Source organism: Dermacentor albipictus, chromosome 2 (genome assembly GCF_038994185.2).
Source record: "Dermacentor albipictus isolate Rhodes 1998 colony chromosome 2, USDA_Dalb.pri_finalv2, whole genome shotgun sequence".
NCBI classification, from domain to species: Eukaryota; Metazoa; Arthropoda; class Arachnida; order Ixodida; family Ixodidae; genus Dermacentor; species Dermacentor albipictus.
Window position 1 is genome coordinate 32,449,702 of NC_091822.1, and position 23,531 is coordinate 32,473,232.

Here is a 23,531-nt window from a genome sequence, read left to right on the forward strand (position 1 = left end):
CAATTAACCAATCATGAAGAAATAAAAGTCGCTCCTTTTCAAATGACCGCACCATTTCGTGTAGAGCACTCCATTTCATAGCTACATCGCAATTATCAGCATACAAAACAATGTGATGCAAAAGTAATAACAAGACCATTGCATAACAATAAGGTAGGGGTTCTTTCATATCCATTCCATTTATAAGTCATCTGTTGCCACCACTTTGCTCAGGGACGGTTACACCGTAAAGTTATAGACCGAACGAGGTATTTATTGCGAGTGATGAACTGATGTTCCGTTATGTTATTGCCATTTCATGCAGCAACAGTAAGAAGTATCGCAAACTGGTGGTACGATGATGGCCGTATAAACTACGAATATAACGAATGGGATCTAGAGTTTATGAACCTGCTGGTCTTTAAGGGACTAATAGTTTTGACACAATGAAATAGCATGAGACTATTGAAGACAGAAGTAAACAAGTTCAAGAAATACGTTGACATCTTTTCGCCTTAATATAGTACTTTGTCTTTCAGAAAAAAAAAAACACACTCGGTGACCTGGTCTACGGTAGCTGGGTTGATCATAAGGCGCAAAAGGTAGTCCGTTTTTCATATATTACGCATATCCGAAGCAACAAAGAAAAGTCCAAGATGTTTTGTTTGTCCAAGATGTTAATATGTTTTGTAATATATCTCCTCGTGGCGCCGGTCGCATGTCCTTTAGCACACTGGCGCACATTGGCCACGAGGGTCAAGGCGAAAACGGCTCTGGTGATTGGTCTTCCTCCTCAGAGTCACCTCGCACGTTCTGGTAGCGGCTGAAGAGACTTCTGGCCAGGTTCACGCTACTGTTGGTGATGCTGTTAAGCACACTGGATCCCAGGTCACGTGGCAGCGCCCTCTGGGATATGGCGCGGAGAGCTCTTGCAACTCCGCTTTGTGGAGGCTCGTAGAGGAGCGCTCGCACATCGGTGGTTGACTTTTTACGACGGGAACCACCTTGCTTCTGCTTCGTCCCTTCTCCTTTTTCTTCCGCATTTCCCTTCTTTTCTCCTTTGTCCTTATGCTTGGACTGGATCGAGTCTTCCCCTTCACCCCATTCCTTTAGATCTGTGTGCTTCTTGTCTTTAGGCGCAGCTGCCGCATTGTCCTTTCCCTTTTTTCCATCCAAATGACTTTCTTTGCTTTCGTGACCACCTAAAGACAAGCTTCGCTTCGCCTTCTTCAGCTGGCCGCCCTTCCTTCCTTTCACGCCCCTTTCGGCGTGCGTGTCTAAGCTCGACTGCCGGGCGTCCTCTTCCATTTTCGGTGAACTTTCGCCCTTCGTTTCCTTCGCTTTCTTCCCGTCAAGCCCGGGCATTTTCTCTCCGTGGGCAGCTGAGCTTAATTTTCGCGATAGTTCTTTTTTCTGGGAACGTTCACCCCGTCCGTTTCCTCTTTTTCCAGCTGCTGCGGAGGCTTCCTTCTTGGTCATGGCTTTTGTCTTATCAAGGTGGTCATCTTCGTGCATGCCTATTTGCGTTTCATTGGTGCCAGATTTCCCTTTACGCTCTTCCTTCTCTTTTTGTTTGTCCTCTTCTCTTTCGCCTTTCGGGCTTTTCTTAGCCTCTACATTGATCCCGTCATCGTACCGGATGAAGATATCTCCACTGGAACTTACTTCAATCTCTGGTTTTGCTTGGTCTTTGATTTTGGACTCTGGTTTCTCTTCGTGTCCGTGCGCCTTCATTATTTTGATATATATATTGAAATCGTCGTCGTCTGGCGAACAATCGTAGTAATCAATACTGCAAAAGAAAATGGTTGAACATTTAGTTCAATGTCTACACACGCCCTAAATATCGCCGAAACAGTTTCCCTCGCTCCACCCTTTCCTTGAAATTACGAATAACGTTTGTTGTGACGCGTTTACATGTTGCATGGTTATGTATGGTGACAAAGCCAGGTGACAATAGGAGAACGAGTTGTTCTTCTGTTTCAAGAACGATCAATAATTCCATTCCTTTCTCTGGAGATATAAGCTGGGTACACGTAAGCGTAAAAGGATATTACTGCAAATAGAACAGTACCATTCCTGCCAAATGTGCCGCAGCTGAACTTCCCCGCTGTGAGTTTGTTGGAATTTAAGCAAACCTTACTCCACGCTGCATGGAGAAATTATTAAAACAAGGATTTTTTCTTCTTATCGCCATGCTTCTCAAGCCTTTCTGATACAACGAATTCTTCAGGATTCCCAACACTCTGCAACAATTATCTGATACGGAGAAATACAAACACCAAGGGAGCTATAACGTAAAACTATTCCAAATTTTTGTATTCCAATTCTGTAATCAGCCCTCCGCGATTGGTCAAAAACATTTTGGGGCCAACGTCCCCCCCCCATCTTCACCTGTCTGTGAAGCAACGTGATGGAAACAGCGATACCTCCCCATCTGATATGACGTGTACGGACTGATTATGCAAGACTTTACCGAAAAAAGAAAAATAGTTATTTCTGATTCGACGCCTTTTCGTCATTAGCCCCCGGCTATTGGTCAAAAGCTTTCAGGCTGCACCCACTTCTCCTGCCTGTCACGCGACGTCACAGAAACGCAAAAGCTCACCGCGTCAAAGTAACGTGTACGCATTAAAGATGCATTAATATGCCGAACAAAACTCTTTTTTTTTTCGGAATTGCCGCAGGCTGCCCCGTTCCGAAAGGAATAAAACGTGGCTAGCGCTGATCGCTCAGGCACTGGGAGCTCGCACCTGCTGGAGAGCATGGGTTTTATTAAGTTTAGTAAAACTTTTCGCGTGGCCGTGTAACGTTTTCGAGCTCTTTCGGCTCATTTACGACTTCGTTCTGCCAACTCTTGGCTGAGGATCCGTTTCAGCGTCATTCTTAAGTTTCCGTTGCATGCCGCCGCGATTTTCGACGAGCCACCGCAAGCTAAGTAAGGAAAAGCGGACCAATCGCAGACGCTGACCGGTTATCGACTTTCAGTGCAGTGGCTCGGCCCCATTGAATCCCTCTCCACTTGAGCATGCTCCTCGCCTCTTGTGAGCCATTTCGATAAGACAAGCCGCTCAGTGTAGGCAGTACCCACCTTTAGTGCTAGTAGTGCTAGTGCTAGTGCTAGTCATTTTTCAAGCAAACAATAATGACCTCCTATGAACGAGGCGAGCGTTTGATTGGTCTGTTCAGGCGACCCTGCGGGTGACCGCCCGGTGCTTGCGTTGGCAGTTACGCAAATTTGACGTCAGGAGATTGGAATAAAAAAATATTGGAATGGGTTTACGTTATAGGGCCCCAAAGTAACATTTAATTATCTGAGCGTAAGCATGTCTAATTGCAAAAGTTGCTAAGCTGGTGCCAGTGACAAGCAATGTTCTCCAAAATATCTTGCATATGTTCGCGTCACATGAGGATCAGATTAGGCATCTAAGCCGTATCCTAAGCGCATGCATAGCACACACCGCTCTCTCTCTCTCTCTCTCTCTCTCTCTCTCTCTCTATATATATATATATATATATATATATATATATATATACACGCAAATAACAAAATATTATATGTTGTGGTCGTACCTTACCCCGATATGATCCACAAGATATGCAAACAACTACACGCCACGTCCAGGGCCACAATGTGCATTCCATTCCTGAGCACATTTTTGCTGTGCAGCCGAAAACTAAGCTGAGAATGTTTATGTTTTTGGTTGTGTTTTGCGACTGAAATGCTTGATTTATAAATTCAACACTCAAGTAATAAAAAGGAACCAGAAAGGGCTAACAGTGCTATTGCTTCTCTCGTAGTTATTTTTAATCCTTCCCGTCCACTGCCTGTTCAAAACACGAAGCATTTGCTGCAGGTGATCTATATTCTTGCTGAAGAGGACGTCAGCCATCTGAAAACAGCAAATTGCTGGTTGGCTTTCCCTAACTCATTATTCTCTAGCGCTTTGAATGTAGTTTTTTTGTTACTTCTCGTTCGTTTAGACTAAAATAAACTAATGCGAGAGTTTCTCATTGCAAACTTCGTCTTGAAATGTTAATTTTTCAACGTTATTACCAATTAGAGTATATGCGCGACAACTAAAGGTATTTTTTCCTCCTGCGCATTGACTAGGCGATCGCTCGATGACTGTGCATGCATATGCATGTTGCAGACATGTGTTAGCGGTCAATATATTCGTCGTTCAGCAATAGGTTACATTACGCTGATTTTCTGACAGATTTACGTTGCGTACAAGTCAGGTCTTGAAAATTTATTTAGCGAAGCTAGTCCTGGCTACGTATCTTAGGGTTAACAGCGGGCACAGTTTAGCGCTGTGTTCTGCTGTTGCTCACTCAGCCCCCGTGTGCGCTGTTAGCCCTATAAGATGGTTTATACCAACTAGCCCACCAAGCCATCCTTGTGAACTTCCCGGCTACGGTTTCATGTCTTTGTCATGCTTTCGTGAGCATTGTCTGAATCTCTTCTTTTTCTATTTATAACATACAAACAATTAGGTGCCAAGATTATTTAGCACTGTATTTATCTTAATATTTATAAAATAGAGCTGTTAGAACTGTGAATTAGATGCCCGATATATGATTGGCTAAAATTGTGAATATTAGTATTTGGTTTGTTATTGACAACAAGTTTTGTGCGCATTTTATGTGGAAGTTTTCCCCCGCTTCCCTCTTTAATGCTGATGTCCCTGACACTATAATAAATTTAAAAGGTTATAAATAAATAAATAAATAAATAAATAAATAAATAAATAAATAGATAAATAAATAAATAAATAAATATTTGTCTATTATTAACAAGATAGAGGAACATAAAGTAAACCTGTGTCGCAAACACTCCAAATGAGCTGCTTTTCGCCGTACGGAATGCTTACAATCTTTTCTTCCTTGCTGCTGGTCCCGGTTCTGGCGTTGGCGTATCGGTGTACACGCAGCTGCGATGAAAGATGCACAAAAAGACTTGACTGTATTCACCGACGACAACAATTTTTGACCGTTCGATCATAGATGGGAAAGTTATATAACCATCATGACAATAACATATTTTGATGTGTTGCAGAGAGGACGGTCTTAAAACGTATTTGTCCTGTAAATCAATCTATAGTAGTACATTGTACAAAAAAACCACCGATATATTGGGCACGCTCATTTGAATTTCTTCGCGAATTGAGTAGACTCTATGATTGTCGCATAGGCCGAACGATGTTTACGGGTTTATACAGTGCTGTCAAGACATTAAGTGGTGCATATTGCATGCGAAGTGCATTCCTCTGTAAGCGCATCCCATATATTGTTAAGCGTAAGTGTTTTCGTCCCCGCCAAGGCTTACTTTACAAGTGTGTTCGTGAATTTACCATGAGGCATAAAAAGCGCGGCATGCTGGTACATGTTCCAGCGAAGCAGATCGCCCACAAACAGAACGTCAGCGGCGCCCATTAGGTACTCGGTTTTAGAGGCTCGAGCCGCTCTCCCGGCCAAAACCGTTTACCGGTTCTTGTAACAATTTCGTATTCGCAGCAATAGGGTACCCTCCTCTCAACGACTGAGCATGCCGCTGACATAGCGGCCACATTGTAGTAGGACCAGTTTATATTGGTTGACTGACCGACTACTTACTTATCAAATTAACATGTCGTAGTCGTCGTCGTCCTCCTCCTCCTCCTGTCATGCTCCTCCTCCTCATCATTATGATATATATATATATATATATATATATATATATATATATATATATATATATATATATATATATATATATATATATCCACTGCTTGACGAAGGTCTCTCTCCGCGAACCCCAATTACCCCGGCGTTACGTTAGCTGATTCCAATTTGCACTTGCAAATTTCCTAAGTTCATCACCCCACCTAGTTTTCTGCACTTACCTTCCCACAACACATAGTGACTTTCAAATGGAATTTCTGCTTTTTTTATGTTTCGCACAGAGGCTGCCCATTTTAGTTGGAGAAACACCGAAGAAAACATGTTAGCCGTTCGCTTTCCGCAACAGTTATCAAATCTACTCAATGTACTCGACTCGCTGTTTTAGCTGCTCCGAGTGCATTTTAACATAGTTCTATAACACCGTGAACGCGTCTACATCTTAAAAATTTTTGCAACCTGGTGCTGCCTCGAGACGTTTTATTGCTGCGAACCTTTGTGGTGATACAAGGAGCAATTCGCAAGCTGCGAACGTTTCATGTGCCCATAGGCTACTGTACAGAACGAATAACTATTTGTAGAAATTTAAAATTGTCTTCGGTGCCCTGAGAAAATAACTACCCCCCCCCCCCCAAACCAAGGCGTTATTTTCACAAAGTTTTGAACCGATGAGCCTGACTATGAGCCATGGGTTTTAACGTTCTGTTGAAACAACATGGTACCCCTAAATTTTCTTTGAGCTAATTGGTCAGAGGTACTATTACAAGAATTAGGACGCGAAAGACCGAAAACGAAGATAAACGCGTAAACAGGACGAACGCCATCTTGTTCAAGTGTTTATCTTCATGACCCCTTTTTTTTTGGCGCCTTAATACCCATATATAGGTGTGCCCCTAAGTTTCACTACGCGATGTTTAGTAATCTGCCACTGCTCTTCTCATTATTCCTAGCATCTGTAGCTATGCCCACGTAGTGTCCTTCACGCCTCAAAGATTACATTCGTATGTACTTTGCTATGGCGATCCGTTATCTTACGGAATACATGCTGAGCACTTGCAAGGACGATAGCAGCGCATGTACAAGAGCGGACGTTCTAATTAAAATTATATTATGGGGTTTCACGTGCCAAAACCACTTTCCGATTATGAGGCACGCCGTGGTGGAGGAGTCCGAAAATGTCGACCACCTGCGGTTCTACAACGTGCATCTAAATCTAGGTACACGGGTGTTTTCGCATTTCGGCTCCATCGAAATGCGGCCGCCGTGGTCCGGATTCGGATCCCGCGATCTCGGGCTCTGCAGCCGAACACCTTAGGCACTGAGCAACCCCTGCGGTTAGCTGACCTTCTCCTCCGCATCTGGTCGTGATCATAGCATCATTGTAAACGTATTTTTTGCCATTGTTATGAGGACCATAGGCGCTATTCATTGGCTGGCTTATCTGACCCGGACGTACGCTGGAATCGCTGAATAACACGTTTGTGTAATTGTTGCAGAAAATCGGTCGAAGTTGCAGAAGGCGTTAATATGAGAAAAAAAACTGACAGGAAGAAAATTGTGATATGGATAATACATACTCAATGATAGACGGGCGTATGGACTGACGGACGGACGGACGGATAGATAGATAGATAGATAGATAGATAGATAGATAGATAGATAGATAGATAGATAGATAGATAGATAGATAGATAGATAGATAGATAGATAGATAGATAGATAGATAGATAGATAGATAGATAGATAGATAGATAGATAGATAGAAAAATACTAGCAAAACACTACAAAAGCTATTCTGTCTTTCGCTCGAATAATTACTTTGTTAAAATTAAACATTTGAATTAGGTTATTTATGTTTAATATATCTACAAGAAGTTTTCAGATCCCACACCGAAACACTGACTTGTTGCTCGCCACGCACGATTCCAAGATTGGCTATTTTGAAGTTTTTCAAGTAAAAGCCACAAAATGAAGTATGCCACACAGGGGCACACTTGCTCTCCGAAGCAGCGCTACTGTCAGCACCGCTCCGAATCAACACATTGTGCGCATTCAATGGTCACTGTGTTTCATGAATATTAAACATTGCAGCTCGTTACCTATCACTTCCCCAGCGTACCGTCCCCGATATTGAGTTATATTAAGGTTAAAAAATAATATGAATTTGTGCACTGAATTTTCTATATGGTTATTTTGCCACACTGCTGTTGCCTCAGTTTTCCAAATAACAATATTGTTTTCCATATATACATATTGTACTTTTTGAGAAATGTGTACAATAAATGTACTTGTTTTTGAAATTCTCTGTTTGTATATATACAATGAAGCTTCCTCCAGTACGAAATGACACTATGTTTATTTTAGTTACCCATTTCCTTATTTTCGGCCATGCATTTATATATTTTGTTGAGTTGTTGCGTTAGTGCCGCTCGCATCTCAGTTGTGATTTCTGTCACAATTTAGGCCCGTTACGAGTTGTTATGCCCTGCTCGCCTGTTGAAGATGTAGGGACTCATCTGCCTTGCAATCAATTCACCAACGATAGGGTTTCCCGCATAGCAGTTGTTTTTGGAGCCTCCTTTTGTAGCACATCCAAATTAAGACACGTCTGTATATTTGCCATTCTTTAAAAACAAATCCCAACACCAAACCGGTTTCGGCTGACCTTAGAGAGCAGTTTTACAGCCTGGGCAGTGGCTCGTGTGATAAGGAGAGGCGAAAAGATTGATTCGCACTTTCGCCAAATCTTCCGCGCTCCGGGTAGCTGTGAGACTCGCCGCCAGGGGGACACCCTCGAATTGATTCAAACGTAGGCCTAATCGTGCAGAATTTCACACTTACGGCCCGGAGACAAATTCGACCACACAACAGGTTACTGCTTGTTTCCTTTCTGCACAACAGCACAGTTTTGAGGTATCCCTGTAGCCATCGTCGAAGAGAACACTTGTTCGAACCTCGCATTACTATTACGATTTTGCCACAAATGCATGGTCCGTAAGATGCCTTAAAACACGGCACGCATAAGTAATTCACTATCAAAATTTCATCTACCAAGGTGGACAGCTATGCGTGTGTGCGTGTCCTTTTCTGTGTCTATAAGCGTGTTCTCTTTCTACGCTTTCTAAATATTTTGTTTGTGTCTTTATGACTTCAAGCACAATGAATTCCATGCAAATTAATGTTGCGCATGAGAAAGTAGGTGCTATGAAATTTGGCGTTTGTTTAAAGGTATAATAATATATTCTCGAAGTTTTATAAACTACTACACAATATTGCACTAGTATTATGACACTCACCATTTGCCAAGTATTTCTTTTGTATGGGTGATACCCAAAAGTAAAAGGAAACTACGCATAGGATAAGAAGATGATGCGTGTAGTGAAAGACACACGGGCCAATGTTTTTAGCAATTTTGATGCTATAATAAAGGAAACAGAGGACTACAATAGGTTATCAACAACAGCTTCGTAAGCGTTTTGGACGTGGCAATGAACAGAAAACTAAGGTTCCACGTATACCTAGTGATGACGCTAGAATGGCTTCGCAACTCATGTCAAGGGGAAATGTGTCAGGAGAAGGTTGAACCCCAATTTATTTGATAGCAATTCATTTGGTAAAGAAGTCAGGGGACATTATATTTTACAAAATATTGTGACCCTTTAAAGGCGATACGTCAAGACTGCCAATGCACCCAGACACGTGAAAAATTGTCAACATCATACTAGTTAATAACAACGAAGACGCTAAGGAAAATAATTATAGACGCATTCGCTCATCTTTTGTGATGTAAAAAAATATTCACCAAAGTATTTTTTTGTAATAGGATCAGGGCAACGCTTCAATCAAACCAAATAACATTCTAGCTTTAGCAAGAGATGTTCAAAATGAAGCACATCCATGCTCTGTATAATGTGATATACGAATTTCTGAAAAGCATGGAAACTCTTTATATGGCGCTCATTGCGAAAATGCGGTTAATTCAGTGTAAGTAGAATCAGTCATGGAGGCATGGCCTAGCGCAGGAGTAAAGAAGCGTACCTGACTATACTAATACTTACCTAAAAGTTTTTCTGCTACATTAATTTGTGACAGAAAACGCGGACAACTTCGATTACGTAAATGTCAGAAAAGGAGACAGTCTCTCCAATACTAATAACTGCGTGCGTACAAACATTCCAGCTATTACGCTGATAAAAATTATAAGTACGGGTTAAGGCCAAATATCTCAGCAACCTGCATTTTGCAGACGAAATCACCCGGTTAAGCAACTATGGAGATTACTTTCAACAGATCATTGAGAACCTTAGCGTACAACTTGCAAGAGTACAACTGAAATAGATTCACAAGAAAACAAGAACTCCTGGAATCTTTGCGACAGTGCGTTTGTCTATTCGAATTTTTTTTACAAGTGACTCCGGTCATAAGAGGCAAAATTACAGAACAAAAAAGGGCTGTGAGACACGCTGTAGGCATTCTGAAGTCATTACCGGGAGCTTCCCGCTATTCCTGAAGTGAAAAGTGTGCAAACATTCTATTGGTATGACAATCAGAAAATTGGCGGTTAACAGAAAAGCTTGAGAAGAAGTTAGAGACCACGCAGCGATGGAGTTCACAAAACATGATCAGCATAAACTTAAGGGAGAGAAAGACAGCGGTGTTGATTAGAGATCGAATGGGGTTCACTCCACAGTTTTTGTGTAGATTATTGGAAAGAAATGAAGTTTGAACGCACGTGCAATGCGTATTGCACATACCAAATGAACGATTAGACTGACAGAACAAATGCCAAAGGATGCGCAGTGGAGGACCGCAGAAAAGTGGTTGGTGCGATGAAATTGAGAGCATTGCAGGCAAGAGTTAGTGTCATCTGGTAAAAGACCTGGTTGGTTGGAGATCGCTTGGAAAGTCTTCACTGTGCATTGAAAATGAGATAGACTGACAGTGATGGTAAGGTGGCCCGTCCGCCCGCTCGCCCGTCCACCTGCACGCACACACACACACACACACACACACGCACGCACGCACACACACACAACACACACACACACACACACACACACACACACACACACGCACACACGCACACACACAAACAGGGTAAATAAGGGTAAGTAGGTCCTTTCTGCCGGCTATGGTGGCTATGATATTGCGCTGCTAAGCACGAACTTGCAGGATCGAATCCCAGCCTCGGTGGCCGCATCTCTATACGCGCGCAATGCAAAAACGTCCTTGTCCCGTGAATTGGGGCACGTTAAAGATCACCTGGTGGTCAAAATTATTTCGGAGTCCCACACAACGGCGTGCTTCGTAATCAGATCGTGGTTTTGACAAGTAAAACTTCAGAATTCAATTCTGACTGCACTCGCGTGCGTTAGATGCAGCGGTCACAGCTATTGAGTGAACCAGTGAAAGGTGACGCCATGATGCGTCTACCTCGTGAGGTCCGAAACAAAAACTAGTCCTAATAAACACATTTCATGTATGCTATTTAGGACAGTCTATCACTTGCCGGTACTACCTCTAAGCGTTCTAAAGTTTAGGTCTTGGCTTACGACAATTCGATAACACGTGTCAGCATAGATTTATGCTACGGCGAAAACTTCAGTGCGAAAGTATAGATTAAATATATACCTGCAGCTTGACGAACTCGATGAAGGTGGTGCCTTCTTTGGCTTCCGTTTCTTCTTGCTAGGCTTCGTTGCCACGGATTCCATGGACGTGCTGTAGGTGGGCTTTGAAAATACATCCGGACTTCTTCATCGAACATGCATAGAGAATTAAATATCACTCAATGTAAATGCGCGGTGCCAGGTACTACGCGTGGAAAACACAACACGGAATGCGCTAATGTGCTCGACCCTAGAGATCATACTTAGAACATGGTGTCATATTCTTAAACAGGACAATTCAGTATATCTTGAGAGCAAGCGAAAATCCTAACCTATTTATGTGTAACACTAAATTGACGATAAGTTTCACGAAGAACATAACCAAACAAAACTTAACGTTATTGGGTTCTGTTTATTATTTATCTATTTATTTATTTATTAGTATATCCTCAGGGTGGGTGCAATGCAAATACCAAACAAAACAATAAAAGGAATTTACAGGAAAAAACTACAGTTTGCAGCTACATCAGTAAGTGTTCAGTAACTGCAGACCTGAACAACGCTTGGTCCTCAGTGGCAGCGATGGAGGGGGGAGGGTGATTCCACTCTCTACTTATCTTCGGAAGAAAAGAATGTAAAAAGAGATTAGTGCGGCACAAAGGGACGGCTACTTTATTTGAATGGTCAACACGTGAATAAAAGTAAGGAGGTTCTGAGATGAGTTCCTGTCGAAGTACTTGATTACGAAAGAAAATTTTATGAAAAAGCAAGAGGCGTGAAATTGTTCTTCTCATCACCAGATCTGGAAGGTTAAGAGTGGATTTCATCAAGGTGACATTGGCAGTACGAGCGAAATTATCAAGTATAAATCGAGCTGAATGGTTCTGGACCGATTCTAAGGTGTCAATTAGCGTTGATTGAGCTAGATCCCAACGGCTGAAGCGTACTCGAGCTTTGGACGGATTAATTTTTGATATAGCTGTAGTTTAAGGTGTGCTGGCGCGTGGCGAAAGTTTCGGCGAAGGTAACCAAGAGTACGACATGCATTGTTAGTAATGTACTTAATGTGAGAGTGCCATGATAAATCGTTCGATATGTAAACACCAAGATATTTGAGAGTACTAACCTGCTCTAATTTAGTTCCGTTCGAGGTGTACGTAAAAGGTTCAGAAGCGTTAGAACGCGAGATTGCCATACTTTTACATTTATTTACATTAAGAGTCATCAGCAAAGTATTAACCCAGTCAGAGACATGATTAAGGTCAGCTTCAAGAAGGTAGTTGTCATTTTCTTTAGTTATTCTACGGTACATGACACAGTCGTCTGCAAACGGTTTTATGGATGACGTGATGTTACGCGGAAGGTCATTGATATATATTAAAAAGAGCAAAGGACCTAAAACTGAGCCTTGTGGAATGCCAGATTTATCTGCACAGGAATGTGAAGAACAATCATTAGCGGTTACGTACTGAGTGCGGTTAGTCAGAAGGCATTCTACCATTTGAGAATATTGGGGTCGATGTTCAGCGTGCTGAGCTTCAGTAGTAATAGTTGGTGCGACACTTTATCAAAAGCTTTTGCGAAGTCTTGAAACATACAATTAGCCGGAATTCTATTATCTAACGCTACGATGACATCCTGCGTGAAAGACGGAAGCTGAGTTTCGCACGAGTGGTGCTTACGAAAGCCGTGTTGGAACCTGCTGAAGAATGAGTTGGTTTAAAGACATGTTATAAGGTTTTAATAGATTACATGCTTAAGCATTTTACAGGGGATACTTGTTAAAGAAATTGGTCGGTAGTTTAAGGCAGAGTGTTGTTTACCAGATTTAAAAACGGGAATCACCTTCCCCACCTTCCAATCAGGTAACAAAGTAGAGCACTGGAAAGACTGCATGAAAATGTGTGACAAAATTATGAAAGAGTACACTTCAGTGTTTTTCAGAAATGTCGCGTTCATCTCATCAGTGCCGCAGGCAGACGACAGCCTAAGTTTCCGGATTAAATTAATGACTCCTTCAAATTCAATCTCGAGAAAATTCATTGGAAAAAGCTGCTGTCGCATAGCTGCGGCACCGAAATCACTCGTGAATAGAAAAACATTGCGAAAAAACGTGGTTGAAGGGCTCCTGAAACAGTTCGGACAAATTTTGTGGACGCGTAGGGTACAGCTTAGCACCACCATTTAAGTGAAGCGTTACGTAATAATGGAGCGACAAGCAATTACAAGTTACCCTCCTTCCTAGCCATGCGTTTCCTCCTCTACTCGTTCCCCGAGCGACCAGGGCTAAGCTCTGCCCTCACTGGTTCTGCGTCACGATGCAACGTCACATCGTCCACCTCCGGTTGTTTTGGAGCCCGCCCCCGGCCGCGCAAAACGACTCCGCTAGCGGCTTGGCCGTCAACCCCAAGTGAGAGCTATCGAAGCAGCGTGCGTTGCGAGCATTCTGTCGTAATCCCGAGCATGGCTCGTATTCCGGTAATCATTCACTAGCAGAACGTTTCGACTGAATGTTGAAGGCATAGACTCAAGCTGATGAAGTAACTTTAGCGTGACGTACATGAGCTACCTGATCGGTCTCCGCGGTTCAGCCGCCCATCGGCGCAGACCTTAACCAGCCAAAGAAAGAGCTAATATTGCTCTAACCAAGTGTAAAACATTTTAAACCTTTACAAAAACCACGTGTTTACGATTACACTCCTGCGAAAAATTTACGCCAGCAGCAAAGAAGAATACATTTTGTTACTGCTACTGTGTGTGGTTGAGCTCTATGGCAACAGGTGGCTGCACCGTGCAGACCATTCGCCTTTGCGCTTCTGTTTATAACCTCAAACGACACGCAAGGGGACACGGCCAGGCCCTGTCCCCTTGCGCTTGCGTTTACCCTAATACCGGACTCGCGAAACGCTATTGCGTTAGCAATCTTCCGGTGTAAAGTGACGGCCCCAATAGCGCAAATCCTGGCGCCCATCGGATAGCGGCTGTACAATGCGCTGCAGCCAGTAAGCTCGTCTACTTCTACTGGCTTTCAGAAGGACACGATGTCGCAGCTTGACATATTGCCAGTCGCTACGTTTGCAGCCCACAACGCAACAAAGTCGAATCATAGCGCTCGTGTAAGGCAGACCGACACTGACTGCGGAGCTCTCGTCAAAGACGGCGAACGTTGTAACACAAACAGGCGACACTTGCTGTGTGCCGGAAGTGCTTAAGTGTACTGAAAAATTGTTCTTGTGCACTCTCTTTATGTTACTTTCTTCTTATAAAAACAAATTAACTAATATTCCAATTATTACGAACATCATTTGTTTATCATAAAGCTGGAAAAATTATCGATCACGCACCCTGGTCAGCCAGTCGTATAGCTCGCCCCACTGACGTCATATGGGTAGGGGGGGCTTAAAATTCTGCCGAGCAGTGTGCTGCAGTCGGCAGCGATGTGCATTTTTAAATCCTTATAAAAATTACACGGTTTACGCGGAGCACTTAGATGTTTCAATTAATGATCAGAAGGACTTACTCTAACGACTCAGTACGTTTGTAGAAAATTGTCAAAATCGTTTCAGGGTCCCTTTAAGAATGAAACAGCATTCTTCGCTGAGCAGTACACGTCCATCGGAATCAGTAAGTGTTACTACAGTGTCCTCCATTGGTTTAACGCTTTTTCAAAAGTTGGATGGGCCAGTAGGCAATAGAGAGGGAAGCCTAATGTTGACATAGTCACTCCTGGCGTTCTTGATGGAAGAGCGATATGCGGAAAGAGCTTCGCGATAGGCGTGCCAGCGACAAGCACTGCTGCCGAGCTTTGCAGAACGGAAGAGGCGTTTTTCTTATTGAGAAGCTTTTTTAAGTTTGTTGTAAACCATGGCGCTCACTGCTTTTTGAAGAGAGAGAGAGAGAGAGAGAGGTAAAGGAAAGACAGGGAGGTCAAACCGAGATTATCTCCGGTTGGCTAACCTGTACTATGGGTGGGGCAAGCGGATGCACTTGGATATGACTTGTGGTTCTACGTGGCTGTCTGTCAATGAAGTAACTTCCTCTCTAAAGAGGCTCTAATTCTGCTCGATTGACCTGTCATCAAAGCCAGACACATAAATATCGATGAACTGTTCCACTTCCTTATTTATTGCTATAGAGTTCCCTTTCTTGCAATTTCTTATTGTCTTGGTAATAGTAGTTCGGGTGAAATGTCGACGTTTAAGGTAAATGCAAGGCAGCAATGGTCGCTAAGACCAAGAAAATAAATCAGTGAGTGCGCTAAGTTTGGTGTCGTGTTCAGGATCAAATCCGACACGTTAGCAGATGTAAGGCTCACTCTAAGAACACACGAACACGTACACGACCCTACGAACACAGACGGTCGTCTGTGTTCGTAGGGTCGGTACCTGAAAAATCAATCTTGGGAAAGTTAGTCTCTAACAGAAACAAAGGAGCACGCGGGAATTGTAGAACTAGTGAGTTCAACACGTCATGCAATAATTCACAAAAATCAGGTGTCGCGTTGGGTGGCCTGTAAAACACACAAAAAGAGCGCTTTGATGACGGAAAGGATGTTCGCACAAGCAAGCTCTAAGGAAGAATTCAGGGGTTTCATATGCAAAGCTAGGTTATCGGCTACTGCTATAAGTACACGTCCCCCTTTTCCGGCGTGACGATCACATCGATAGATTATGTATTTTTTATCACAGTCAAATAATAGTTCACTACACGCTACTTCGGGAGAAAGCCACGTTTCTGTAAGCGCCACAACGTCAGCAGTGCATGAATCAATGATAGCCGATAAAGTCTCCCTAATATTTGTTATGCTTCGCACATTTGAAAGCAGTAAGGATATGTTTCGTGGAACTGGGGGCGTAACGTTTGTTGTGCTAGGACAAGGAAGTGGCATGACCTGCAGACGTAGAAGCGGACGAGAAATCATTTGAAATTACGACACTGCCAGATTCTGTCTCACAAATACTATCGGTTCCTCGTGAGTAGACAAAGCACTTTTTGTGTATGTATAGTTTGTTGTAACTTACCGTGATTTGCTCCTTACTAGCTTTTCCGTATTCAAAAAGCATTTTGCGCACACTTCTTGCAGCCTTGCTGAAGTCTTCATTAACCGACACGTCGCAAGCCTTCAGTTTGGCTCTTGCAGCCAGAATGCCCTCGCGTAATTTGGAAGACGCAACTTTGATTGTCACACCGGCACTTCCCCGGTGTGAATTTACCCAGCCTGTGACCACGAGATATGCGTTCGTCATCGGTACCCAGGTTAAGCTTTAACGCTATATTAAGGATTTCACAAACCTTTTCTTCACACTATGCCCATGTTGCGGTAACAATGTCTTCAATGCCATGTAATATAATATTGTCTCGGAGGGACCGATCTTCAAGATTATCAAGACGTTCGGTTAAAGTTGCGAGTTGTGGTGACACGCCCAAGTTCGCGTTTTCTCCAGTCAAGCGCATAGCGTCTTCTACCAGAGAAAGCCTCTTGTGGATGACGCAATTTTTTCCCTCAAGTGAATTCTGCGCTTCTTTGACAGCGTTTAGAGACGTCATAACTTCTTTGTGCTTTGCATCAACGTTCTTGTGAAGGGATTTTGTGAAAGAAAGAAGTTCCTGGTGCTCTTTGCTTAGCTCTTCCTTCGGCGGCCCAGAGAGACAAGAAAAAAAAAACCTAAGCAGAATCGCAGTATCAGAGAAGTATTTGTCAGCGAACGTTGAGTGCTTTAACAAACGAATCAATAAAGAAGAAGGAACAATAAATGGCAATGAACTAAATAAATACCGCAACTTGAACACCAAAATCTACTGAAGGAAATATGGTCCAAGGAATACTGCTTCAAAAGTTCCCGAAGCAACAAGTCACTTCTGGCAATAAAAATTTTGGTATGCCACAGCACTGGGATAATATGTAAAGTGATCGGTGGATTACTACGCGGGCTTTAAAATATATTGAGTATTATTCTCCAATGTAATACCAGTGACGCAAAAGACGCAGCACTGAAAGCGTTAAGTAAAACATTTCCGACTTCTGCGTTTGAGGTTGACGTCAACTTAGGAATACATCGTCAAGTGCACGAATCTTCAACTCAAGGAGAGCTTGGAAGGTGTTGCCGGAAACGGCATTCGCTTATTTCAAGCCACGGAAAAGATGAGTTCTCTTCGATGGGTGCATTGCACATCTCTGCGTTGACAGCGGCTTTGTCGTCCTCGCCAGATAACCGCCATCTTAACTCGTGTTTCAATCCCGATGCTTACGGGAAGAAAGACAGGTTCGAGGAGACAGCAACGAAGTCTGCAACGATGCAAGCAATACTTTGCCGCCTAGCGATCAGACGACAAAAACGAGTAAAAGCTAAGCTACACATGGCACAATGCAAGTATAGCAAGTTAGCAAGGCTTCGATTTGCTGTATGATTGGCGCGTAAATGCGAGCACAAGCCGGAAAGAAAAAAAATCTGCCAATCTATCGCACATGTTAGGGTCTACGTGAAGCGATGCTGTAATGAAGTGGGTAAATAAGTGCTCTACAACAACGATTCGTCCCTGCAACGGTTTTTTCTTTTTACCGTGAAACGTGTTATCTCGTGCAATGGTCATGTTTATGCACAACAAATGTTGCAACTGCTATACCTATATTTCGAAGTTGCACATACTCATTATTATGAATGATTAGCCAGGAATATGCGCGCACCCAATGATACTCACCGGGTCGCTAAATATATCGTTATCTTATTGAGACCTGTGTCTGCTTTAGGATGTCCTGAAGGTAAAATTTTGTTATAAGGTTTAATGTAGTGTTTTAGTTTATTATTGGGAGCAAGGATCGGCTCATTCGCGGTATTTTGACATCCAAAATACAGACTGATACTTGAATTGTCATCACCAGAAGCTTCGTTTATTTTTCTGCAAAAATAACTGGCGAGAAACTGATGACCAATGCCATCTAATCGACGATGCGAAGAGGGCTTCGTTCACAAAACGTATCGGTGCATTCTTAAGAGAAGGCTGCGCCAATCCCTAAATCATGGACACGTGCGACACTTTCGGTAAATGACGAATGCCTGCCACTATGAGGAGCCGCGGATTAGTGTGGAATCAAGCGAGCATGGTTATTTAGAATTACGCCTGTGGTAAAAGACGTAGCAAGGGTGCAAAACGATAGGCACGAGTGTTGTTTAGACTAGAGGAGAAGCGCGTAATTAGAGAAGGGACATGTTGCAGTGAAAAAAAAAAACTGCAGGGAAAACCGTTACGTCGTATTTATTTGAGGTTCAGCAGCATTGTAGTTAGAAATGAATCATGAGGTAAATAAGTGACATTTGTTTAATCATAATCAGTTTTTTTAGAAGAAGTCAGCAGTTCTATGGTTTCCCTGTGCGTGGGAAATTGTACGCTGGGCTGCCACTGAGGTATACGCGTGTTTACATACTGTTCGAAAAAAAAACAAGCTGCATTCTTAAAATGTACAAAAAGAACTACCAAATCACTTGCATGCTGGAACAAATTGGATCAAACTATATATATTGCTGTTTCTCAGGAACTGTGTTTCGGAACACGAAGGCGGTGCGGTTTTGTTGGTGGATATTTTGTTAATGTTCTAGGTTTTCACTGAGTGCAAGTGTAATGACATGAACGAGAAGAAGCGAAACCAAGAGGCTCAATTTTTGTTAATCACAACCACATAAAGCCAACAGCCAATGAAGCTAAGGAAAGCATAGGGGACATTAGCTGTGGTTGGAATTGATATGTAGAAAAGAAAGAAAACACATGGAAAATGAAAGTGGAGGAAAAGGTACCTTGCCGCCAAAGGGATCCGAAAGCACAACTGACCTCCACATTACGCGGGCATTGAATTGCCACTTGTGCTACGGCGATGGGCACCAATCCGGCCACTACGTTGGGTATTTGCGTGAACTGGATCAAGCCCTGTCACTCAGGTTCAAGAACAAGCCGCCACTCAGGGTCATCACGGGATGACGTGGATCATCTTTTTTTTTGCATTCTGCTTGCCCCAGAAGTCGATACTGCAGCATGAATAGAATATGTGGACCTAGGCGGAGTAACAATGCGCCACACCCCCATATTAATAACCACAGCACAAAAACCTTCAAGGAGCGGCAAATTCTGGGAGAAAGTGATGCATGCCACAGAGTTGATTAAAGGCTGGCGCGCGTCGACGTAAGAAAATGAGGCGTGTATTATGATAATCACTGCATAATTTCAAAATTTAAAATTCGTAATCAGGTCCCTTTTTCAATTTTGCAATTTTCAAAAATTGAAAAGGTTGACGATCAAAATAATAACCTACATCCCTACATCCCTACAGCCCCTAGATTTATTTTCTTTTAGAGTGCAACAAACCTGATCAAATTCGCGGCAGTGGATTCCGAGTAAGAGAATTTCTCCGGTATAATTCATCTACATAGCATCGCCGGAACATGACCAACCAAGCATTTTCCGCGTGAATCAGCTGACAACAGTTCCAATGCGCAATCATGGGTCACTCTTGAGGCGCGATGGACATCATACTCAACGCGCTTGACCAGCGCTATAAACAGAGTATTTCACACAGTGTACCTTGACATTGAAGGAAACTAAACAGATGCGATATGCTGTAAACTAGGTCGCTGTAAATAAACGCCCTAGAGTGAAACTTCTATATAAAAATGTTTTGCAGACAAAACGCCTAACGTTTCCGTACTTTCCCACAGTCCTTTGCCAGTGTAATCGAGCTAGCATACTTCAACGTATTATAATAAAAAGCACCTAAACTAAATTTAGCATATTCTAAATTTACTGGATGCAATCGTTCTCGAATTGTTTTTTTTTATAATATCACCTACAATGTTGTTTTGCTTTCTATAAATGCTTAGTGGACAAGAACTTAGTTTTTTTGTTCTTGCCGAATAAACAGCAAGCTCCTGAAATAAAGGGTGTTGTCCGTTTTTTGCAATAAAGCTACTTCAAAGGTTCTCTGGCGTGTTTTTGTCTCCTAGTGTGCCCTAAAAATGTGTGTTATGATTTGCCAACGAGTCCCGAACAATATTTTGATCAGCCTTATCGGTATTATTATTTCCTAACGCATCTGCGAAATTCTTTGGACAGGATGGGCAAGCTATCTGTATTGTGCTTTCTCATTAACATTTGAAACGAGCTAGCATTGGTGCAGTCATAAAGACATTCCTCGTAATATTTATCATTGTTTTGTTCTATTGCGCAGAAGTGGTGACCATGTACTCGTCCTCGTTGGTTAACTACCCCACCGAGAATACATAAGGATTTGCAACGCAATTTGTGCCTGGTTCTACGGCTACGCGCCCGCTGACAGATGAGTATCCTTAAATCTGCAGTTTGAACCAGTGCTTCCAGTTGTTTGTGGTAAATGTGGTTTCAGAGGGCACAACAAAACTGCACCTTATGAAGTGATCAATCCGTGGTTTGCGAGTATGTCGGTGTCACCTGCTCTTGCTGCTAGCACACTGAGAACTTAGTGTTGGTCATCATTGATGTCGCGAAGGCACGTTTCAATGCTGTCCATTTCTGTTTATGTGCACAATGCCCAAAAATGTAGTAACGCCACAGTGAAACAATGGTGAAACAACTGTACCGCGTTCGTTAGCTTCGTATGCTGCCTCTTTCGCGGACTGCTGCCTCCGTAAGCGCAGCAATGTCTCTTCGGTGCGGTGTTTAGTAGTCGTGACCGTCCTACAGGTTAAACTGTCGTGCACTATACAAGTCTCTACGCTGGACGCACTGAAGTCGGCAATGTCTACATGCCCCGTGATCGGTTACAAAGTGAACCTATGGCCCTATGAATTCTGGCAGGCCAAATCTCTGTTCACATTGTCTTTCTGCTTAAACTATTGGTCACGTGTCGCCATAGCACGCTATGTATAAATGTGGGAGTCGTCGCGGACTCGTCAGTTGCTCCATTAAATTCGATCAGGTTTGTTGGGTTTAAACGAAAAAGTTAAAATCTAGCGGCTGTTCGTACTGAATTTTTGATTTATGCCATGAACGTTTTCATTAATATTGTTCAAAATCGCGAATTTTCTTAAAAAGAAACTCTGAAGTTCGTAGAAATTAAAAAGAATATCACAATTCTGTGAATTGCATCTAATAGTACATCTATAGCGAACAAAATTTATGCATTATACAGGGCCTTTAATTGTGCCATTATTATTTCAATAGGACTTTTGTCAACCCCTCGTAAGCACTGTAATAAATTTCCTTAAGATACAAATTAATATTTCATATTCGTCTGGTTTGGATATCTATGGGACACAGTGTAGGGAACTACGATATCTGTGCTCGATGAAGAGCTACAAATTTATCAACTTCATGTTTCTCGGTTTTGCAATGTTACGAATTTTTAAAAATCTTCTTACAATACTCAGATCTTAAATTGAAAATCCGCTTCCTACAGTCACCAGTAATTAGGTCTTTATCGCAAATTCAACGAATTTCATTAAAATAGGACAAGTGGTTATCACAGAAAAGTGTTTTTGTGTCTTCAATGTATCTGAATAGGTGGTGTCGAAGTCGGGCCAGAGCTAAAGCTTCTAATACCCATGCCGATGTGTTTTCTGCTCATTTCCGACAATGTTACATTGGTCACGGCGGGTACAGTGCTCAGTAATTGAAACGCGATAAACAAAACGCAATTGCTTGCGAACCTCATTAAGCCTCAATCCGTCAAAAAAGCTCTCGTTTAAAGTGAAAGCATATGTCCCATGAAGCAGAAAATTGTAGGGGTCATGAGGCAAGTAGTGGCCCAATACTTCACAAGGAAGGCCAATTCGTAATCTGCTGAGGATGGCAGAAAACTAGGTTGGATGATGAAATGAGGAAATTTGCAGGCGCAAATAGGAAACCGGTTGATGCAGGACCGAGGTAATATGAGATTGTCGGTTGAGGCCTTCGTCCTGCAGTATAAATTCATAAATATTGCCTGATGATGATCATGATAATGAGGCAGAAAAGCCGGCGTTATCCGCAACAAGTGGCAGGAAGAATGATCGCCAGCGTTTTGAATATTTCCATGTGAAAATAAAAAAAACAAGTTAGAGTAGCGTTACTTAAGGTGGAGTAAAGTGAATTAAGCGGAAGTGGATTAAGGTGGATCAAGGTTGATAAGTGGGCATGAAGGTAGGTTATCTTAGATTAAAATGAATTAGGGTACATTAATGTGGACTCACATGTAGTACCATGCATTAAGGTGTATTAATGTATGTAAGGTGGATTGGGGCAGTGTAAAGTTGATTGCGTGGACTACGGTGGCTTAAGGCGGGAGAAGGTGGCCTTCCTACTCAGATCACTAAAGGGTGCTTATGTAACTGTTGGATGTTCTGGTATACCACAGTCATTGTCCGTTCAGCGATGATGCAATAACCGCCGGCAGCTATACGCTCAGGGTATCGAATTTCAACCGCTAGGCACTGCACATAGAGTGACAATTTAGTGCACTGCGCCGGGCTCCGAAAATCACGCTTTTTTTCTTGCGCCGGTAAGGTGTAGCTTCTGTCTGAGGTCAACACTGGAATTATTAGCTGCTGCCGCCTTACGACCTCGCTGTGTAAATTCATGTAGCATTACACTTCACTCTTATGTCGATGTTACTTGGGTTTGATTTTGAGCTTTTCAGTCTGAAGTTAATATTCCTAGCGTTATATAAGCTTGAGTATTCATATGTCGCTATACGGTGACATTGAAGTGTCGGTTTTTCTCCGTACAGGAACAGGAACTGGGTGACTGGAGAAGTAAATAAACTTTATTTGGGTGAAATTGTGCTCATAACAAAACTTCTGGCGAACACTATTCGGCAGCGGCGAAAACGACATGTGGATTCGAGCATCGGCGGCAAGGAGAATGCCAGCATTCTCACCAGTCTGGTATTAATAACCCCGACGCCAAATGTACTAGCACATGAACATCCCACAGCGCGCACATCGGCTGACAAAGGGGGCCCACTGTTCTATCAAACATATCTCGAACGCGCTACCCACGCGTGCTGTAAACGAGTTGAAGACGGTGTTGCACATAGAAACGGACACCAACAGAAATAAGCGCACGTGGCAATATTTTGAGCCTCTGAGCATAGTATCGATGTTTGAAGCACAGAACGAATGTTTTGTGTTTCGGAAAAATATATTTCATGTCAAATATGCAACAATTTTCATCGTAGACAAAGTTGCCCTACGTTAAGGTTTTGTGTTCTGTAGGTCAGCACACCAATCAGCAGTTGGAATGCGTTGGCGAGTGCCTTCATATTGTTGGCCACAAATTGCT

The 23,531-nt window shown here is 42.7% G+C and overlaps 1 protein-coding gene across 1 annotated transcript in view; it reads right to left on the reverse strand.

Moving 5' to 3' along the window:
* Nucleotides 1-232: 232 nt before the first annotated feature.
* Nucleotides 233-23,531, reverse strand: part of LOC135916589 (prominin-like protein) — a 189,800-nt gene continuing 166,501 nt past the window's right edge. The window contains exons 19-21 of the mRNA XM_065450023.2: nucleotides 11,272-11,394; nucleotides 4,854-4,913; nucleotides 233-1,771 (exon numbers count right to left, since the gene is read on the reverse strand). Of these exons, the coding sequence (XP_065306095.2) occupies nucleotides 736-1,771; nucleotides 4,854-4,913; nucleotides 11,272-11,394 (1,219 nt within the window). The 3' untranslated portion in view covers nucleotides 233-735. The remainder of the gene's footprint in view (nucleotides 1,772-4,853; nucleotides 4,914-11,271; nucleotides 11,395-23,531) is intronic.